The following is a 22,440-nucleotide window of genomic DNA, read 5'->3' on the forward strand; positions in this document are numbered from 1 at the left end:
CACTGGTCAGCAACTAATACAGGACATTGATACTGAAGCTTATTCACTTGTCAGTTCTCTGAATCTAATTTGTTCAATGAATTCAAAAGAGCATGATGCTAATGCTGTAACAGTTGTAGGCAAAGGCTGTGTTGGCTTACAGCATCCATGAGTTTCATAGTTCAGAAGTAACACTTGGCAACCATGCTGATGACTCAGTACTTGTTTATCATTATTATTTAGAAAAACCAATGTTAAGTCTAATCTCATGGTTGACTCTATTCAAACACAATTTTCCATTTCTCAAAACCCTGAATCCTTACTTAAACTTATGATTCTTGCCCCTGACTCAACAGAAGCACAGCGAAGCAATTACAGGAGAATGTCTTTATTGTCTCACTACTCCATCCAGCAACTGACCTGCATCTACACTCATGGGCTCTGCATTTTTTTCCTTCTTGTTATTGATGCCTCATCGTTGTTCAGCCTGAATCCCATCTCCTCTCAGCTATTCAAGAACTTTGCTTCTGCTCCATCAATTTCTTCCTCTCACTAGATTTCCTTCTCAGCATAAACATATGCTCCAGTATATGCATTTAACAAAAATATATAAAAGCACACAAACCTCCCTAGACTGCCTTAAGGCCCTCCTATTTCTGTGCTTCTTATAGCAACAGTCCTTAAAGAAGCTGACCTTATTCACTCTCAATTTTCTCATCTCAGCTCATTTAATAAAACTTTATTATTTCTCTATTGAAATTACTTTTTTTTTTCAAGGTCAGCAATAATATCCACCTTGTTGTATTTGGTATTATTTTCAATCCTCATTCTTGTTACAATTTATCATCTCTCCATCTTATTTGTTTTGTTCTAACCCTCATCTCCTTCCTTTCTTCTTCCTTTCCTGTCCACTCTGCCTAGTTTCCTTCACTGGGGCCTCCTCTTCCTGAGAAATAAAGTCTTAGATCCCAAAGCACAGTCCTTAACCTCCTCCTTTCTCTATGTGCTGCCCTACAAGAGCTTATTTTTTGTGTGTGCCTTTCACTTCCATTTATATACTGATGTCTCACATTTATGTTTCCCATTCAAAACCTCTATTAAATGCAGGATTCATGTATACTTTTGTTTCCTTGACAACCCTGCTTGGGATGTCTAATGGGCAGCTCAGATAGAATGAGGTCAAACAGAGCAACTGGTTCTGCACACACATTCTTCCTCCTTTCCGATATCTGTCTTGTCTGCTTCCAGCTCAATAAATGAAAACACCTAATTCTCCTAATGGCTTAGGGCTACAAGTCTATAAGTCAACTCTGATCATTCTATTCCTACACCCTGCATCCTGTTGCCCTAACCTCACCCAGTATTGAGAATTTAACTAGATATGATCTTGAATGACATAACTTTTACTGTCTCCCCTGCTGTCTCCTCAATCGAAGCCAAAAGCATCTATAACTTGGAAGTATGCAAACTATGTTTCCTCTTACTACTCTTGCCTTCCCGCTGGAATATTTTCACAACAGTCATGGCAGTATTTTGTAAGTAGAATTTTATAAATAGCTCATCTTATTCTTACCCGACTTAAAATTATGGCTAAACTCCAGGCATTTTTTAGAAAGCTGAGGAAAATTAGGAGTTGTTTTACATTGTTTTAAGTTAATTGCAACTTGAAAATTAACCTATAATATTCAAATATTTTAAACAATGATATATTATTTAGTTTTTTTGTAAATTATATTAATAATAGAGAAGAAAAACTGACCAATAATTTGAATGATGATGATGGTATTTGCCAATTATATATATATATATATATATATATATATATATATATATATACACATATATATATAAATTTTGACACATAAACAAAGGTTATACTATGAAAACACACAAAAAACCAATATAAAGTCATCACATAGTGATTTTTAAAAATTCATGTTAACGTTTTTGTTTTTTCCCCATTTACCCAGATATGTAAGTATCAACTTCTAAAGAGAACATTTCAGCTTAAAGTAAACTTGAGTTTCTCTCTTATAAGGCAGTTTATCAATTAAGATAAGCAAGCAAACAAAAATCATTAAAAATCCCGAGGACAGCAATTCTATCGCATTTGAAAGGCTGGCTCTGCTCTCTCTGGGAAAGGCACCTTCTCAAGCCAGTGGACAGCTTCTGGGAAGATAAACAGATCGAACAGACCCTCGGGACTGGAGGGGTGATAGATGTCACAGTCAGCACGCGGGATGTGCTACTCCAAGTACCGTCTTCTCGTGTTGATTTTGCCTTTAACACATTCTGGGGCAAACAGAACTTGAACTTTGGCCCCAAACATGGTCAAGCAGTGATTTAGATTTCAAAGTATCCTGTGAGAATATGTAGTTCTGAAGCCATACTTCTTCCATCAATAATACTTTGCATGACTACTTTAATTTGTGACGAGAGCTTTGTTGTTGTGCCAAGAAAGCTATCATCAAAACCATACCGGTTTCTCCTTTTCTCTGAATATGCAATTATTTTATTCTCCTCCTTTTTCAATCTTCATATGCCTTCAGACTTAGTAATTCCACAGTTGTCAAGGAAAATACTAGGGTTTGTATCTCATTTGCATTTCAGCTTGACTCTTCCATAACGTTTTTCCAAATGAGATCATGTCAGTTGTGCCCCTTAGAGAGATTTTTGCTCTTATGAAATACTCAGGAGAATGGAATTATTCAGAAAATAACATGCTTATCACAAAGGAAGTGACAGAAACCTGGGAAATGTTATAACCCTTAAAATCACATTTATAGTGTGTTTTTTTTTTTTTTTTTTCACTTTTCTAAAAGAAACCCCTAAAGCTGCTACAACTTGCCTTCGTAATAAACGTTGGAATTAGTCACAGACCGAGGGCCCACCTTTCCCACGTTAGAAGACTGCAGTGAAATACTCTTTTCTCATTATTTTATAACCAATTAATTCTTTATGGTTTGTGCACTGTGCAGTCACATCCATTCTTTCTATTAGATACTATTCTGCTGCCTTTGTTTTCAAGACTGTGCTTGTGGCCTTAAATTTTCTGTGGGAACTTTAAAGAGGAAAAAAATATCTGGCAGCACTAATTATTTGGCTATTTGGCAATATTAAACTTAAGCTATCTTGGTTTTGTTTTGTGTTGTTGTGTTTTCTTTCCCCTCATTGAGAAGAAGGAAACAGGAAGCAAAGAGACAAGAAGAATGGAACTCATTATGCTGCACACCATGATGCCACCGTTAACTTACTATATAAATGCGTTAAAAAGTAAGTAGTGGGGGGTCTGGGTATACAAAATGCTTAATGGATTAATTTCAGCGCTCGTAAAATCCGAGTGCAAAAGCTGGAGTCCATCGGCTGTGCAGGCTGCTGAGGAAGCCTGTGTATCAGATGTACCCCAGGAGGGTCACAGCTCTTCTGGGTGTCTGGCGAGCGACAGATCTCTTCGGGAGCAATTGCAGAGTGTGCCCGATTGTGTGATATTAGCCCCCCCCCCCCGCCCCCTTGGGACTAATTGAGATCACTAAGCTCATTCTCACTTTCGATTCAAATAAGATTGGAGGATCTGTCACTAGGGATTGTTCTGTTAGACTGGAAAGGGACAGTGTCCCCATGGTGTCAATGCAGCCACTTCCCTGCAAAATGCCTCGTTTTTTACACTAGGAAAAAAAGATGACTTTTTTTTTGAAAAACCACTTAATTACTTTGGTTTTCTATATTATTCTACCTAAGAGTGTGCGACTCTGGAGTCCTGCAATTGCCATTAGACTCATTCCTCCAGCAGGCTACATGCGCTAATGAAGGGGGGAAAAAAACCCTAATTATAATTCTCTAAATAGCTGTTTATTAATGAGTCATCTTTTTCCTTTTAACCTTGTAAGCTGCTTTGCTGGTTGCATCAGGCGGAATACACATTTTGCTTTATAAATCATCAAAAATAAATCTTTAAAGAGGAGGAGGCAAAGTAACACCTTAAGTGCAATGTTGGTATGCAAATCAGTTTACATATTTCAAAATCGCTCCATATAATTCTCAATCAGGAAAGAGAGTTACACAGTTTCATTTTCTTTGCACTGCTTTGCATCTAATGCCAGCATTTACTGAACATTGTTCCCTGGTTACCTATAGTATACTGAGCTTCTAATCCGAAGTGCAACTGTATTTTCAATGTAAGCTTTAAGTACAGTACAGAATTAGAGTTGTTCTTTCATCATAGAAAAGGCAAAGAAAATAGTCACTTATTTGTTCTTTCTGCCTAAGTGAGCCTAGATGCTAGAAGCAGGAAAAAAGAATGGAATGGATTTATTTCACTTTTAAATATTCTTTGGATTGTATTTTTGTATTTCCCATAGTTCATCAAGGCATCAATTGTCCCTGAGTACAACCACAGACATAGAAACTGACATTTTGCCCTCCAAAGCTAATTTGGCAACTGCCAATTCCAATTCAGTTCTAAAATGAGTTCCAGGGGTCACGTTAAGGTGGTGGTTCACAGGAAGGGGGTGATTTTGAGAGGGTTAGCCCTGACCGAGAGCACACTAGGAGCTTGGGGACATGCTGAATCGGACATAATTCCCAACTCAGTTCTGCAGCTATTGCAACATCTAACGACCTACTTCACACAAGATCATTTAATGTGCACCAAATATTCCAAGATTTTAAAAAAAACTGTAAGCTTTCAATTTTTTAACAATTAAATTATACTAAATGTAAAGCTATGGGATACTTAATTCAAACATATTCTTATATTTTTACCTAGCTCTGTAACAATAAAGGTACAAAAATATAGTGTTTAAATTTGGGGGATAGAATAAAATTTCCTGTTCTACAATGATCCCTGTAAACTGGGATTTAGATACAAATGAGGCTGGCAATTGCTTAGGCCATGTTTATATCTGCTTTATTTTTATTTCCAGCAGCATACTGTCTTAGAATATCAATCTCTGTACATCTACTTTTCATACTTATATTTTGCAAACTTTCCCTAGTGAGTCAGTGACATCTTCACTACCTCAAGGAGAATTACCACTGCTTTAGTAGGAAGGCAAAAGAAAGAAATGTTTAGTGCTTAATATTTTGACTTCCAAGAGATGCTCAAAGTCCACATCAGAAATACTAGCTTTGACTAATTGCCCATAAGTAGATTAGTAGATTAAAACAAACAAACAACTGGTACATATATACATTGGAATACTACTCAACAGTAGAAAAAAAGGAAATCTTATCTTCTGCAATAGCATTTGATAGACCTGGAGAGTATTATATTAAGCGAAATAAGGCAGTCAGAGAAAGACAAGTTCCATATGATTGCACATATATGTGAAATCTAATGAACAAAAGAAACTAATAAACAAAATATAAACAGACTCATAAAGAGAATAGAATGATAGCTGTTGGGGGTGGAGGGGCGGATGCCGTTGGGGCCTGGGTGAAAAGAGTGAAGGGATTAAGCAAAACCAATAAATAAACAAAACAAAATTCATAGACACAGGCCACATTATGGTGATTACCAGAGGGAAAAGGGCTGAGGGTAGGTCGAGGAGGGTATAAAGGGTTTAAATGGTAATGGAAGGAGACTTGAATTTGAATGGTGAACACATAATGCAATATACAGGTGATGCATTATAAAATTGTACATCTGAAACATATATAATTGTATTAATCAATGTCAGCACAATCAATTAAAAGAAAAAAATTTAGTGGTTTCCCTAAAGTTTGCAATTAACATTTATAAGTAATCCAAGTTCATTTTCAATGAGTACTATACTACTGCATGTACTGTGTGTTTCCTATATTAACAAAGTAATTCTAATTTCTCCCTTTAATCCCTTATACCATTGCTGTTATTTACAATATTTTAGTTATATATAAGCATGCACAAGTATATCTATGCATATACATGTATGTATATTTATATGCATGCACATATATGTATGTGCATATATATATATATATATATATATATATATATATAAAGCATGCATAATGTGTTACATTGTTGCTATGATTATTTTGAACAGATTTATCTGTTAGATCAATTAAATGCTATGGGGATACTAATTAAAATTTATCCATTGATATTTTAAGAATAATCATTGATTTACACAGATTTTCTAATGAAGGAAATACATGAGCAATACAGCTATGGGTACAGAGAAAACTGAAGATCAAACAGGTCAGTGTGGTGTACCATATTTTTGTAATTAAGCCATTCCATTACTGAATGTACACACTGGGTGGGTTAATGACTGTAATCTGTTTTGCTCATTAGTAAAGGGAAAATAGTTTAGAGAAAAACACAAATAGAAGAGACATGCAAAATGACCCCACAACATTCTAAACTCCAGTAGATAACTAAAAATTGCTTTAACAACCTTGCCAATATTCACTGTGTAAAGGAATTGTGATTTACAAAGTATTTTATGAAAGTAAACACACTTCTCTCACATATATAGGACCATAGAATGTCCTCCCTGATTCAAATGCCCAGTATTTCTCCCTCAGCCACAAACGAACAGACCCATTTGTATGGTCAAACTATTTTATTTTTGGTGGGCTGAGAAAAGATTGTTTATACTCTGCAATCTAAGCATTGTCAGCAGTTTCAGAAGTCCCATTTTTGAGTTTTCATATATCTGTACATTTTTCAATCATCATTGCTTCCTCCTGTCACTGCATTGCTTGAAGGATGTGAGGCAGTTACAGAAGCTAAAGAATTAAATGGCATATACACTCCTTTCTCAAACCCTTTGGGGAGGAAGGGGACAAAAAACCTGGTGCAGGTAACTATTATAACTTTGCCCTTTATGGTTTTCTTTTAGAGTATTTGTTAAAAATATTAAATTTTCATATGCTCTGCAGAGCCTAGCCTGGTTTATAAGATGAAAAGAAAAGAAATGGTATTAACTGCTGCACTGCCAACCGATAGTCATTACCTGCCTGTGTGCATTAGAAGAATTCTTAGTCATTTGGGTTGCAACTGTCTTGAACTGTAATGTTCCATGATGTACCCTTGCTGGGGTTTCCATGCCCATGTCCAAGGCCATGAAGATCACAAGCTTTATTTTGAGCCTGCAGTTAGCACATGGAGCAGTGAACACATTAGAGAATATTTGTGCAGCCTGTTTGGCTCAAATCTCCTCTTTCTCTCCTTCTCTCCTTTTACTAGTATATTAAACAAACTGGTCTGCTAGATTATTTTACACAGCTAATATGCCTGAATAAATGCCTTCCAATTTTAAGGTGATTATTTAAAATTAAAAGTATCATTAAGAGTCATTCCAGTGTGGACTTCCTTTGAATAAAGTGGATTATAAAACAGCGGGATGTACATTGGGTAAGGAATTCAAATCCTTGCAAAGTGTGTATTGCTTTTCTGACACGAACACACAGCAGTCCTGGCTGTGTCCTTCCAAGAGCTACCTGAACAAGCCCTTTTCATTGGTCACATCATCTTCAGGAAGGACTGCCTGCTTCCCAGAATGTGGAGGACCATGCACTAAAGGATCATAGAAATGCCTCTGTCAAGTCAGATAAGCATCCTTGCAAATGCACAGAGCACTTTGAAAAACTCCTGTATGGCAGATTATAAATGTGTATTACTACTAACCCCATCACTCAACCCCTAAAATATATAGCTCTGCCAACGTAATTCCTGGTGACTTTATAGCTCAGTTATTTTGCCTTTTAAAGCAGGTTATCATCTCTGGGGTTTTAAAATGTCAATGTCTCTGCAGGGTCTTTCTGTTCTAAGCAGGGATAGGTAGAAGAATATTTTACCATCTGTCTTTTAAAGTTAATATTAAGAAATGCAGGTTTGCAACCTCTTAAGCATCTCAAGCCAGAACGCTACTTCCCTGAATGGATTATTTGACTTACCTTGTGTTAACTGCATTCCAAAAGAAGAAGGATGCTGGTTTTAGAGATTTAAAAACTACATCATTTCAATAGTAAAGGCATTTGTGTTAGAAATATAGTTAGTCCACATGCTCAAAAACAAGAATACATATACCTACGAACAGTAGAAATAAAGAAACCTAATAAAAAAAAGCAAGTATTATAAGTCTTTCATAGACTATTTTAGAATAAAGTGTTTAATTTTTAATCTAAATAATAAATTATATACCTCTGGTAACAATTGTACTCAATTAAAACCCATTAATTGTTCAAATCATTTCATTGCTATTTGGGCCAGTCAGGAAAATCTTTAGTAGAGCAATAAGCAACTAGGAGACTTAATCTTCAAGATTTTATCTCTAAAGAAATTTCTATTCTGCTTCAGAAACCCCTCATCAGTCAACGTTTTAAAAGTCTACAGCACGGTCACTATAATAATCAATATTTCACATTAGTTTTGCTTAAAAATAAAAATACATTTTGTGACACACTAAAGCATATCTTCTATGGTAGAAATGCAGGGTTATATATGAGGACACCTTTCAATTTACCTTCATTCTAGGTGCATCTAAGTGCCAAGGGCAGGGCGAGACTCTGCCTTACTTAGGAAGAGACTTAGTAACACGTTATTGATGACTCAGGCAAATCAGATGGCAAATTACCTTTGAGAGGTCCCCAGCCTCCAAATAGAAGCAGATAACAAACACATTCCACGTAACCCAGAGGACTAGCCAGACAGCATACTGTGGAAAAGCAAGAGAGAAATACCATATAATTAATTTTGAATCAGCTGAATAAGATTTAAATAGAACTTGAACTTTTGTACGCAAATCATAAGATTAGTGGGGAATATTAGATATTGCTTCTTTCTAGGGAACAGGATAGGATGCACATTTATCTCTGTTGATATGTTTCTCACTGTTATGGACTCTAGTATTCTAGCCCAAACTTGATTAAGAATAATTTTTAAGAGTTAAGACAAAAGAAATACTAGCCCACGTTCTGTTTTAAGGGACAGTGATTATGACTTCTAGATATACAAAGAATTGGGAGCTCCAAAGAAATATTAAATACAACCCATCAAAGGGAACTCATATATATATATTTTTTGGCAAAAATCAAAACATTATAATACAAATTTTCTCCAAATTATATAGGTTCGTCCACAAATAATCCTTCTATTTCTGTCCCATCTAATCAGCTTTCTCTTTCTATGGTCTTCTTTTCATTTCCCTCTTTACCTTCTTATTTTATCCTCTCACAATCTGCTGTTACACTGATCATGTAGCTATTACCCTGAATTTTATTCTGTTTTCTATTTATTTTGTCTTCTTCCCTGAGGATTTTTATTTTATTTATTTTTTTTTTTTACCAAGACATAGTTCTGATAAGTCAGTCAACTATAATTGTTTAAGCACCTAGAAAACATGCTGGAAAGATATTGAGGAATCAAAGACCAATGATAAATTCTCCTTGAAAGCGAGTCAAGTGGTGAGGGTAGAATTATATAAAAATTATTAAAATAATCTGAGTATAAGCAAGGAAGATAGGAGAAGTGTGAGCTTATTCTGAGAAAAACTAGTCCGATAAAGCTTAACATGAGAGGTGAAACACTTTCCATAAGTAGTGAATCAAACAAACATAAACTTTACCCCAAATCGTGGGGAGTTGAAGGACTCTGGGGGAAGGGTGCCATAAACAAAGAAAACAATGGATGGGAATTTTAAAAAGTGGGATGAGAGGATTTCAATTTCTCTGATAAGTAAACACCAATGGTTCTCATTATTTATAAAATGAGTTCTAAAATCATTATTTTATCATTCAAGGACCTCCATAATCTTGTACCCTGTTATATTTTCTAGATGCATTTCATTTAATCTTTCATCATGGATTTCAAACATAGTGAATTACTTGCAATTCCATGTACATAGGTAGTTATTTGCCACCTCTGTGACTTTTTAAATGTTATTCTTTTATTCTCCAATACTTTTTTCTTTATCCCTTGGGTATTCCTCTTACCACCTATCAATATTTTATTTTTCTTTAAAGGTCAATTTAAATATTACTTCCTAAATGATATCTAATTGGTATTGGCTTAATCCTGCTTAGGGCTCTAGTAAGACCTTGCTTGTCCTAATTTCATTCCAAATGTCTTATATCAATTTGCATATGCTCCTTGAGAATATGGTTTATTTAAAATTTGTTTATGTCTTTAATTTGTTAACTTAGTGTTTTACACAAAATAAGCACTAATAAAATATTTTGTAAATTGATAGATGAGCAGCAATATGGAAAAAATCTTGGCATTTTCAGTCGTATAACCTCTTCTCCCCTCCTAGACCTGGTTTCGATGAGTGAACTATGATCACTCATGTAGTGTGAAGACTAAGATCCCTATATGATGAGTGGATGTAACACATAAAAATGACTCAGCTGTTTTCCAGATGATGGGTTCGTCAAACTGCTGGCTGGGTGCAATGTTAGTGACACTAAAGTAAGGGCAAAACTAAATGGTCTAAGAAAAAAAAAAGAACTGGAGAGGCTGTTTTACTTGAAGGCTCAGGGCTAGAAATAGGCAAAGAAGCTGAGCTGTCTGCAGCAAAGATCTCAGTTCTAGCAGACAGCTAAGGAAACATCTAAGTTTGCTTAGTACTGGGAAGTATGAATTCTCTCATTTAAAAACACACACACACAACTAAAATCTAAATTATTCAACTGCTTTGAAGATCTAAATTTTAGTTTTAGAAATATGGTGAAATGCTGGGTCCTATTTTAAGGGTAACAGTGTAAGAAAAAAGTAAAAAGTGCCTGAGGGTTCCTGTGCCTTGGTTTAAGTGACTCAGAAAAAAAATCAAAGAATGAACAAAGTGTTTCATCATGTCCTTTGCTCATGGTGACACCCTCTCCCTCCCTTACTAATAATGGTCAGTAAAATAAGCACTATCTTCAAACTTTACTTAGGATGCAAAACAAAAACACTTTCTACATAAACTTAGAACTTTCTTCCACTAATTGAACTTGCAGTCTAGACTTGTTTTCTTTGTTTCACTAATGCAACATGTTCTTCTCTGGAGAATAAATTTGCTTTTTTGAAACCTGCATGACAAAAGTGACAGATGGTGTTTTATAAAGCAAACATTTCTCCATTTGATTTCATTAAGTGGTAATTTGTTATTTCTAATTTGCCATGCTATAAAATCATAAAACATTTTTCTATATTGTATTTTGTGAGTTGCTCTTTTATAGCGTTAATTAGTAATGCTGTTTTTTTCAAATCACACTATTTAAAATTATTGATTTTTAGAGAGAAAGAGAAATATTGATTGATGTTCCACTTATTTATGTATTCGTTGGCTCCCTATTGTATGTGCCCTGATGAGGCATTGAATCCAAAACCTGAGCACATCAGAACACTAACCAACTGAACTATCCAGCCAGCACTCTTGTTCTTTTTTTTATTCCTTTCTGATCACAGTCATCCAAAAAGGTATTTTCATTTTATTGCCTTTATTATAAACCAGTTAGTTCACCTGCACTCTTTTTCATTAAAGGTTTATTACAGAATTGTCACCTTTAGTGATGTGGCAACTTTAATAAACAGAGGAACTCACATTGCTACAGAGGGTGACCTTTCATTTGCACCACCATCCAAAGGCAGGCCTTTATCTAATTTCCCTGTATCTCATTTATCTTAACTCATCAACTTTCTCTCATTTAACTTCTTAAACAGTCTTCCTTCATTCTCCTCTTTTTTTGAAAAAGAAAATTCTCTTTTGTGCTTACTTTCCTCATTTTAAGAACTGGCATTTATCTAAATCAAATCTACCCTAACTGGATTTTACATAATTCTTTAATAGTGAAGATTATGTGTTCCCTTGTAATTTGGCCAATGAATGATTTTTGTCAATAAATCCTATGGTTCACACTGTTTAAAATATTACTCATCATAATTATTTAAGGGTGTAAAAATGTGTACTAACTTCTTCCCAGTTGCTACAGTGAGTTGATGTGATATAATTGACAATCGTTCAGTTTGAATGTAATTGAAAATGATGGACTGCCCAGGAGATGGCCTAACAAGATAACAAAGTCTCAAGCTTGCCAGATAGCACCTGACTTATAGTTTCTGCTACAATTTTTCTTTATCCTCATCTTTTCTGGTGAAAAAAAAATCTCATATTTTATGTTTAAGGTACCAATGATGAGATTATCTGTAATGATGGACAAATTCCATCAGGATAAAACCCATTCTATAAGCTTTGAATTCTGCAGGTCTAAGAGGACCATTTGAGAGATGGATTTGACTTGAGTCTCCAGCTAAATAGTCAACATTATCAACTGAAGAAAAAAAACAAACACACCGTAATTGAATCATCATGGGTTCCATATTGTATTTGGGGCTGTAATGATGAAATCTAATTAGCTGTGCATGATTAAAATTAGATAAGGCTGTCAATCATGATAGGCCAAAATACTGGCCAGATCCAGAGCCACAGTGATGTTGCATGTTGTGCTTCTATAATAACTAGGATGATAGTAACTCAGACAAAAGGCCAATAAACATCTGCCTGAAAAATAATGAATCACACCTTAAGAGCACTGCCAGTGTTTCTACTTCTTTCTCTTACAATAAAGCTTCCTAAAATGGAAGTCTATATATTTTTAAAAATTTTAAAGAATAGATGACATAGACAAAGCTGATGAACGTCAGTTTTTCAGGTTTTCATATACAGACACAAATTTTCATTTTTATTTGAATTACATTCAATTCATAAATTAACTTGGGGGGAAACTCCAAACTCAATGGCATTGTATTAACAAAGTAATTTATTGTGGGAAAATTCTAATAAAAGGGAAGCTAACATTTTTTGTTTGTTTGTTTTGTTTTTAAAAATATATACTTTATTGATTTATTTTCAGAGAAGAAGACAGAGAAATAGAAAGTTAGAAACATTGATGAGAGAGTCATCGATCAGCTGCTCTTGCACGCCCCCTACTGGGGATGTGCCCGCAACCAAGGTACATGCCCTTGATCGGAATTGAACCCGGGACCCTTCAGTCCTCAGGCTGACACTTTATCCACTGAGCCAAACCCGTTTCAGCAAGGGAAGCTAACATTTAAGACAAGTGATTTTTCCTATTTTTTTCACTATTCACAATGATTCTAAAAGCAATTTCAGGGGGGAAAAACAAGTGATCTGAGTCATTTTAGTGAATTATTCTTAAAAACAACCACAATTTAGAAAACCATTATTCAATCATATTACCATAATTATTAGAAAATGAAACACTGGCCACAGGATTCCATAAGTGCTTAATTAGAAAAGAGATGGGCCAGTTAATCACTTTACATTTATTAATCACCAGCAGGAAGCAAGTGACTATAACAGATGCTGCAAAAAAAAAACATTACAGGGTATACCTATTCCCTAAAATGATTTATATTAATCATTAATATGCAATCAATGCAATGTATTGAAATGTGTTCAGGTGTGATTTTTTAACTAGGGAGCAATATCATTGATATACCTCTAATTTAAAAAATAATGTAATCAGTTTTAATGAACTGTGATAGAAGCATTCCTAAAAAGCATTGGATTAGCAAGTCATGTCTTAAAACAACTTCTTGAAGCAACAGTTTAAAGTGATTAACAATCAGGTGTTTTAATATTAACAATAGAGGTATTTTAATAGATATAAATGTATACCCATAAAACAAATATCCCTGGTTAAAATGATTGGAATATATTAATCTTTTGCTGAAAGTTAATTATATTTTAGCTCAATTTTCTCAACTGCAACAGCAGTATCATTTAATCTGCTTAGGCATTCTCATAAGTTTCTCATACATTGTTATGAGAAAATAGAGCAATAGTGGCCCAAATAAAACATCTCATTTCCCAATTTTTGATCATTTTATGACAGTCTGCCTAAAGATTTAAATTCTTTCTTCTATTTCATAAATCCTGTTATGTGTTCTTCATGCTATAAGAATGTGTCCCTTGCCCAATCCGTGTGGCTCAGTGGTTGAGCATCTATCCAGGAACTAGGAGGTAACGATTTGGTTCCTGCTCAGGTCACATGCCTGGATTGTAGGCTCAATCCCCAGTAGGGGGGTGCAGAAGGCAGCAGATCTATGCTTCTCTCTCATCATTGGTGTTTCTATTCCTCTCTCCCTCTCCCTTCCACTCTCTGAAATTAACTAAAAAACATAAAAATAAATAAAAATGAAAAATTACTTTTGGAGAAATGTCTATAAAAATACACTATGACAACTCCTAGTTTGATGAGGGATGATCTGATTAGGTAATCAGTCAGAATCTAATCATAGATTGTGCTTCTGGTCACAGAGTAAGGCCTATTTCTACTTTCTAATTTTTATCAATGCTGCCATGATATGCCCGAGCATCTTGTACTTTTATATTTACTTAGACATTGTAAAAATTTCATTAACTTCTAGTTCATTTTAAAATCAGTTTTACGTTTTCTCCCAATTACAGGAATGTCCCATTATAAAAACACTTAAAATTTACAATACTTAACTAAAATCATCAATATTATTTTAGTGCACATCTTTTCATTGCTTTTTCTATAAAAATAGATTTCAATTATGTGTATACATTAAATACAAATCTTGATCATATTTTGTTATCTATTTTTTACTGATTAAAAAGTCTCCTTAAGTATTCTGCAACATATATATCAATTCAATGATTCACCATGAGCTATTCAATGAATTATATTATTTATCTTTTATGTGTTTTTTATTGTTCTATTTTGATCAATTCCTAGATATTTGGATTATGTTTAAAAATGTTTAGTTTGACATATTAAGTGATACTTTAATATAGTTTGCTTAAAATAGTATTTCTGAGACAGACTATAAATGTTAGAATATCCAACGGCATGCTTTTAATGAACATTTAAACATGGCTATTAAATTTTATGCAACTCCAAATAAAAACACTATCCCCAAAGGCATTCTTTCCGTTTGAAACACAAAGTGAAACATAATTCCCTTTGAAAAAACAATAACACTCATTCAGCATGTAGACACCTGTATATGACTAATTTCTTTCTTTTAAAATGAGAAAATAGTTTATACCAAAGTATTTATAGTCCTACAACCCTAACCCTGGGGGAATCCCAACAAAAAGAGCAGTTTTGGCTAATATGAATAAATCCATGAAGCAAAGTTCAACTCAGCGGCCACATGAAAACATAAATGTGTATTTTTCCTAACGTATTATAAACAAGGTGCTTGAGCCCTAGCCAGGTTGGCTCAGTGGATAAAGCATCTGCAGACTGAAGGGTCCTGGGTTTGATTCTGGTCAAGGGCACAAGCCTGGGCTGTGGGCTTGATCCCAGTAAGGGGAAGGCAGGAGGCAGCCAATCAGTGATCCTTTCTCATCATTGATGTTTTTATTTCTCTCTCCCTTCTCTAAAATTAATAAAAATATTTTTAAAAATAAACTAGATGCTTGGAGTACTTTGTAGATCACAACTCTTCATTTGGAGATGCTAATACATCTGTTAATGTTTAGTAATGAATGAAAACTATATAGTTTTTTTTTCCCTTATCTAAAAAGCATTTCCCCCCATCAATTTACTAAACAGCTTGCCATTTACTATTTCAAAAGCAGGGCTCAGATCTACTAGCTTAAGGATTTTTTTTTTCCTTTTTCTTTTTTTTTTTTTTGTAAACTGGATAAAAATTAAAGCAAGTAAAAAAAGCAACGTTTTCAGTTTAGAAATGTTTTTGGCTGCAAGTAACATGTATTGAACTTCGGGAAGTTTACATACAGAATTTTAAAAAATCTTTTCTCATACATGAATCTGGAAGTGAGCTATTGTTGGCTCAATGGCTCCATGCTGCCATGGCTCTTGACCTATACCTATGGGATTTTCTTTCAAATCCTCACACAGTTATCCTTCGCAGTCAGAGAAAAATCCCTTCCTTCTGCAACACTTCATTCTTTCAGGAGGAAAAACAACCCAGAGGCACTTGGAAGACTTCTTTCATCTCATTAGGTAAAAGTGAACCTCATGCCTACTTTCCTGAACCCAATTAATGGCAAAAAGGATTAGGATTATCCTGGTTGTTGTAAACCAACTGTATTTCTTCCCCTGGACCTGAGAGAGGATCAGACGTCCCTGAGTGCTTTGCTAACCATTCAGATATGTTAAATGAAGAGCCAAAGGCTGAACACCATCCCAAGCCAGCAGACAGCAAGGGAATGAGGACCTCAGTGCTACAATCAAATGGAACTGAGTTCTGCCTGAATGAGCTGGCAGTCCATGGTTCTCCCCTACCCACCCTGGGCCTCAGACAAGAGCACAGTCACTATCTTGATTTTTTGTCTCATTAGACCCTAAGCACAGTACTCAGCCAAGCCTACTTGGATTTTTGACATTCAGAATTATGAGAGAATTAATGGGAGTTATTTTAAGCTCCTAAGCTTGTGGTAACTTGTTATACAACAGTATAAAATTAATACATTGATATGGAAGTTTTCAATTTTTTATAAAAGATTTTCAACTATCAAGGAATTTTTCAAAAGAGACCAAGTATATGAGTAGACTGAATTCGAAAGTCTTTCAGGCTCACTTTGGGCATATGTATGTTCTTTTGAATTCTAAGACATTTTGATATGTAACCTTAATTTGCCTATGCAGATTTCTATAAATTGATTATATAATAGAAAGATACATCTAGAAGTTAGGAGACCTGGGTTTAAATCCTGACTCCTTAATAAATCTACCTCTATATTCTGAAAAATATTGGTATTCCTGTCTACTTTTGAAACTAACATTCCTGGGTGAATGGAAGGGGAGTTTATTGTTATTTTTCTGGAGAAGAATAACCTTTCTCACATTACAAGCCTTGGCTGCAGTGCCCATGGGCTAGTCCAACAATGGTGATAGAAATAAACAGAGTATTTCACTCCTCCTGTCAGCCACTTAGTCAATCATTTTTATTGGAAGTAATGATTACAGAGTGATTTCAGCCAAAAGTATTAGCACTGGTAATCACTTTTTGTATTATTATACAAGAACACTTAAAGAATGTATTCATTGCTTTTAAAGAAATATATCTTGAGAAAATCCATCAGGTCTTGTAATGGCCATTATGTAGTCACATTATTTGCAAGACTGACACTATTTGATCAAATGTGGTGTTGTCAGGAGACCGGGCCTTGGAGAATATGTTAAAATTATGCCCCCAAATTGATAAATAGTATTAAAATAACATTTGAATGAGAGCTTAATTTGTATTAACTTTTCCAAAGATGAAATAAAAAGTCAAGTAATGATCTGCAAGCACTGATGATAGTTATGTTTCATTACACATATTAGTTTATTCTATTTTTTAATCACTCTAAGGCTAAAATTACTAATGCTTAGCTTAAAATTTAGCATTCCAGGATTTAAAAAGTTTAAAAATTATCTTTCTCTTAAAAATGTTTCCTCTTATGGTATTTAAGAGTAAAATTGCATTTAGCTCAAATCAACATAGGAAATGAAGTTTTATATTTGGATTGTATATTGTATCTTCACCAAATAGTTATTGTATCTTCATTAAATTACTATGCATACCTGTGACTATTTAGCCCAGGTATTTAGAGGACTAATGAAGCCATGGTCTTGGATTGGACACCCATATTTACTCCTGAGGGTTTTTCCTGCTCATTGACTACAGAAGATAAGTCTTAGCAGAGACATGCCTTGCAAATACAAGGTTATAAGGTATTATGAGGTAAGTAATTATGAAGAATGGTAAAAATCCATCACAACTCATGAAATCATGTTTATTTTTGGTGCATTAATAATGTCGCCTTCATGTGGCAATCATATTTTTTTATATCAATCCTATGTGTAAATTGGAAAAGATTCTACATTTATTTTGGTACAAACATATTTCTATACACAATTTCAGGGTGACAAACATGCATTTGGAGTAAATAGGACTCAAATAAAGCATTCTAGAAGTCAGGCTGTAGCGAATGCTGTGGAGACACTGCCCAGGTGCCCGGTTAGGACTGAGACACTGATCATTATCCAGCTGCCAGTAGTGTTGCCTGTTGGTAGCTCACAGCCAAGTCCCTCATTGGAATTACCCTCGGCCACAGTGACCTGTCTTGCTTATGATTATGTTCACCACCAGGAGCAACCCTCATCTCATGACTGGTTGACGCTGAAGTACAAGGCTCCCAGGTCCTATTTTCAATTTGGGACATACATGAAGCCCAGCCCAGTTTCAGAACCCTGCATGGCATCAGTTGAAGCTTCTGGTACAGTTCAACTTCTGACCATTCTCACTGACCTCAACCACACTCCATTACAAATACTGTTCCTGATAAGAGTCTCACAAATTACCTGCATGTTAATCTTAGAGTTCATTGCCAGAGGAACCTGATAATCATTAGAAATAGGAGTGTCCTGCCCAGCCGAAGGGGCTCAGTGGTTGAATGTTGATGTGTGAACCAGGAGGTCATGGTTTGATTCCCAGGCAGGGCACATGCCTGGGTTGTAGGCTCGATCCTCAGTGTGGGGTGTGCAGGAGGCAGTTGGTCAATAATTGTCTCTCATCATTAATGTTTCTGTCTCTCCCTATCACGTCCTCTCTGAAATCAATAAAACTATATTTTTAAAAAATAGGAGCGGTCCTAGAAAGCAAATGTCAAAGTGGGGTTTTAGATCTGGATCACTTCATAATGGCTGCTAAGGAGGGCCTCATCATTGGAATAAATGTTGACATGCAGGAGCTTTGAAACTACTAATATTTTTACTGGTGCTGAACTAGGATGGCTATTTAACCAAAGCTGATTAACCTGCTGGCAACAAGTAACAGTGAGTCCTCAATATGGAACTATTCCTTGGAAAACCAACATCCATAGATAATTACATTGGGCCCACTTAACACTAAATGCGAGAAATTCATCTGAGCAGAAACTGAAACATTCTGAATATGGATTGCCTTTCCTGTTTATAGGCTTTAAAAGAACAACTAACTGAGGGCTGAAAGTATGTTTGATCACCAACACAGCATTCCATAAAGCCTGCATTGGTAAGATAGTTAAGGAAGGAGAGTTAACAAATGCCTAGGGCCCTGGTTGGCAAACTGAGGCTCTTTGGCCCCTTGAGTGCGGCTCTTCCACAAAATACCACAGGCTGGGCTAGTCTATTTCGAAGAAGTGTTAGAAGAAGTTTAAGTTTAAAATATTTGGCTCTCAAAAGAAATTTCAATCACTGTACTGTTGATATTTGGCTCTGTGGACTAATGCGTTTGCTGACCACTGGCCTAGAGGATCTGTCAGTTCTAGGCACTCAGAAGCTGTCCATCTGACACACTCATTTGGCTTTCAAACGTGCAGATGACTTGCTAACTTGGAGATGATACTAGGCTAGGGTTAGCGTCTTTTTCCAGGATGCGGAATGTGCCCATCATGAGTGTCTATTACAGGTCCTAGGCCTCTAATAGGTAGAATACATACATGGGTCTGGGAGTGGAGCAGTGGAGGCAGGAGTAGCTCTGCTAACCATCACTCCCAGTGATGTATTTGGAGAGTTTGTTCTTCCTGACCCTATACGTTGGGCTCTGTGTATCCGGCTGCTCTGGTTTCAGAGGGAAATGCTTCTATTAGGGGATAAAGCAAGAATCCCACTCATGTTTAGCTATGCTGCAAGAGGCTAACAGTGAGGAAAGGGAGTCACGCTCCTGGCTGGGGTGATAAAGCCTGCCTGTCAGTGAGATCAGGAAGAATATGTTTGGCATCCAGGGGAAACACTGGGGAAACTCGTGCTAATTCCCTACCCAGTTTTAATGGCAATGCATTGGAGCAACAACCTCACTAAACAAGCAGGTGAATGGTGATTTACACCCTCAAGTTTGAGGGTCTGGATTATCTCAGTAAGTAAGCCACCTGGAGAGATAACTAAGGGTCCATAGAACATAGAATGAATGGCGATGATGTTAAATATTTAAATGTGACTAGCTTTTTATTTTTGAAGAGGATAGAGAAAAATGAGTTCATTAGAGAAAACATTATGTATCAATATTTTTATTCCAACACATTTTCTTCCTTTTGCAGACTAGCCCAAATTATGTAATTATTTGTGAATATTCATATTCTAATGATCGTTCCTTTGCTCTTTCACTTATTTGTACCATTCCATACTCCTACGAATATAGCATGGAATGGTTTTATTGACCTTTAAAAATAATAATTGTTGGCACTTATTACCAATTTGATACGTAGTAAAATTTGCTAAAATAGTGTTACATGATTGCCTCATTGTATCCTCAAACAATCCTATCAAGTAGATATTGTTATCCCCAATATAAAATTGGACAAATAAACACAAGACTAGAAATGCTTGCTATTCTCTCTTCTATTCAACACTAACTTGGCATCCTAAGCAGCTGAGGAGAATGTAAAAATAAATAAATAAAGCTTGGAAAGAAACTGAACTTCCATTATTCATAGATGATGTAATTATTTTAAAGAGAATTGGCAGACAAATTAATAGAATTAATTAAGAGCTCAACAATAAAGGATGGTCAATACATAAGATCAATTGTATTCCTATGCACAAGGAGAAATAGCAAGAAAACATCATTTTAAAGGCTATTGGTTTGGGGGCTCTGGCTTCCACTTGAGATGTAGTTATGCACATTTTACTTCCCTCCAAAGCTTCTTAGAAACCAAACACACAACCAACGTAGGCAAAGAAAATACAAAAGGCTCTTCAATAATACCTATTGATAAAGGATCACCATATAAGCCCTAGAATATGGGTGGATGTGGCCAAACCCCCAACACATCTTAGCAAATGAAGTTTCAGGAAATGAAAGGAAAGGGAGGAGAAAAAAGGGGGACATCTGCAATATTTTCAATAATAAAGAGAATTAAAATAGAAAAAAACAGACATTTATAAGTCCTCTGAACCACAAAACATCTACATCTAAATCACCTCCGAAAAGCCAGGACCTCCCAGTGAATAGAACTCTGAACTTCAGATTGTTAGGAAAGACAATAAAAGTAGCACAGTCATGTGTGTGTGCAAAAACTAAGTGGCTGAGGTCACTAAGTGGGATGGGGGAGCAGCTAGAGAATATGGACACTTGTGATCATACACAACTTCTGGATAGGAGCACCCAATTCAGCAAATAAAAATATTCTTTGGGACACATTATACTAAATGTTTATTGAAAAATCAAATTATTCTAAGCCTCTATGTTTTATCTGGCAACTCTATAGGATCTCAGAAATATCTGGAGGTATAGAGCCTCACGCTGCAGGAACACTACTTGAAGTCAAACAAAAATGAACAGAGCAAGAATACTGTGGGTAAGGAAAAGATAAATACTAGAGGGAATGGGTCCAGAGACAACAAATCCCAGAAAGTCCTGTAACAGCAAAGTATATCTTCTAAATATGAGACCACTGTCTTGAAACACAAGACTCAAGGAGGCTTACTAAATAAGGCTAAGGTCTGAGAGGCAGACATGGCTACACAGAAAGACCATTTATTGAGTCACTCATGTAACAGGAGGGAAGGCACCCTGGAGAGGTGATGTGGTAAAAGCTATTTTGATTCATTTATACTTTCTCAAAAAAAATCTTCCTAAAAGTTCTGAGAATTCTAATTTATTAAAACTAGGTGGGGGGGGGGGGGAAGAGATAAAAATAAAGTCACCACAAAAAATGTGGCCACAAAAGATGAAAATTAAACTTTAATATTTCAAAATAAGCTAAAGGAAATTAAGACAGCAGGCCACAGAAAGAATAACAAAATAGAATTAGAAAAGTTCAGAAAATAGATGATTAGACAATGCAAAGATGTGAAACTGAACTGACAGTTCTCAAGGAAGATGGAGAAAAAATATGCAGAAATTATTATTAAATTAAAATGTGCAATTCCAAAGCAAGCTAAAATGTAGGTGAATAAATGCTGTATAGAAAAGTATATAAAATATATTTTATTGATTTTTTACAGAGAGGAAGGGAGAAGGATAGATAGTTAGAAACATCGATGAGAGAGAATCATCGATCAGCTGCCTCTTGCACAACCCCTACTGGGTATGTGCCTGCAACCAAGGTACATGCCCTTGACCGGAATCGAACCCAGGACCTTTTGGTCCACAGGCCGATGCTCTATCCACTGAGCCAAACTGGTTTTGGCAGTATAGAAAAGTATAAAGAGTAATACAGAAATAAGAAAAAATGTAAAATGGATTCAAGAAAATACTACAAGAATATATATATATATATATATATATATATATATATATATATATATGCGCAGAAATACAATATATTATATATATGTGTGTGTGTGTGTGTGTGTGTGTTTAGGGCATACAAACAATTCTCAAAATGCAAGATTAAAAAAGAAAGCTAGCAATACAATGAGTAAATGGGCAAAGTTATGAAGTTATAATTTATCAAAGAGAATATACAGATAGCAAATAAGCACATGAGAAAAATTTCCAACATCAACAGACAATAGGGAACTATAAACTAAGAACATCATGCAGTATCACTACATACCTAT

At 35.3% G+C, this 22,440-nt stretch overlaps 1 protein-coding gene across 5 annotated transcripts in view; it reads right to left on the minus strand.

Annotated features, from left to right (window-relative positions):
• NKAIN2 (sodium/potassium transporting ATPase interacting 2) overlaps positions 1–22,440 on the minus strand; it is a gene marked incomplete at its 3' end in the record, with an annotated part of 734,130 nt that overhangs the window by 319,600 nt on the left and 392,090 nt on the right. For 4 of the 5 annotated variants that reach the window (XM_084889671.1, XM_084889670.1, XM_084889669.1 and 1 more), the window contains exon 3: positions 8,544–8,624. The exons of the other annotated variant lie outside the window; for it this stretch is intronic. In XM_084889671.1, the coding sequence (XP_084745797.1) occupies positions 8,544–8,624 (81 nt within the window). The remainder of the gene's footprint in view (positions 1–8,543; positions 8,625–22,440) is intronic. 5 annotated transcript variants of the gene reach the window in all.

This window comes from Pipistrellus hanaki (assembly GCF_964339955.1).
Source record: "Pipistrellus hanaki genome assembly, chromosome: 7".
NCBI lineage: Eukaryota > Metazoa > Chordata > Mammalia > Chiroptera > Vespertilionidae > Pipistrellus > Pipistrellus hanaki.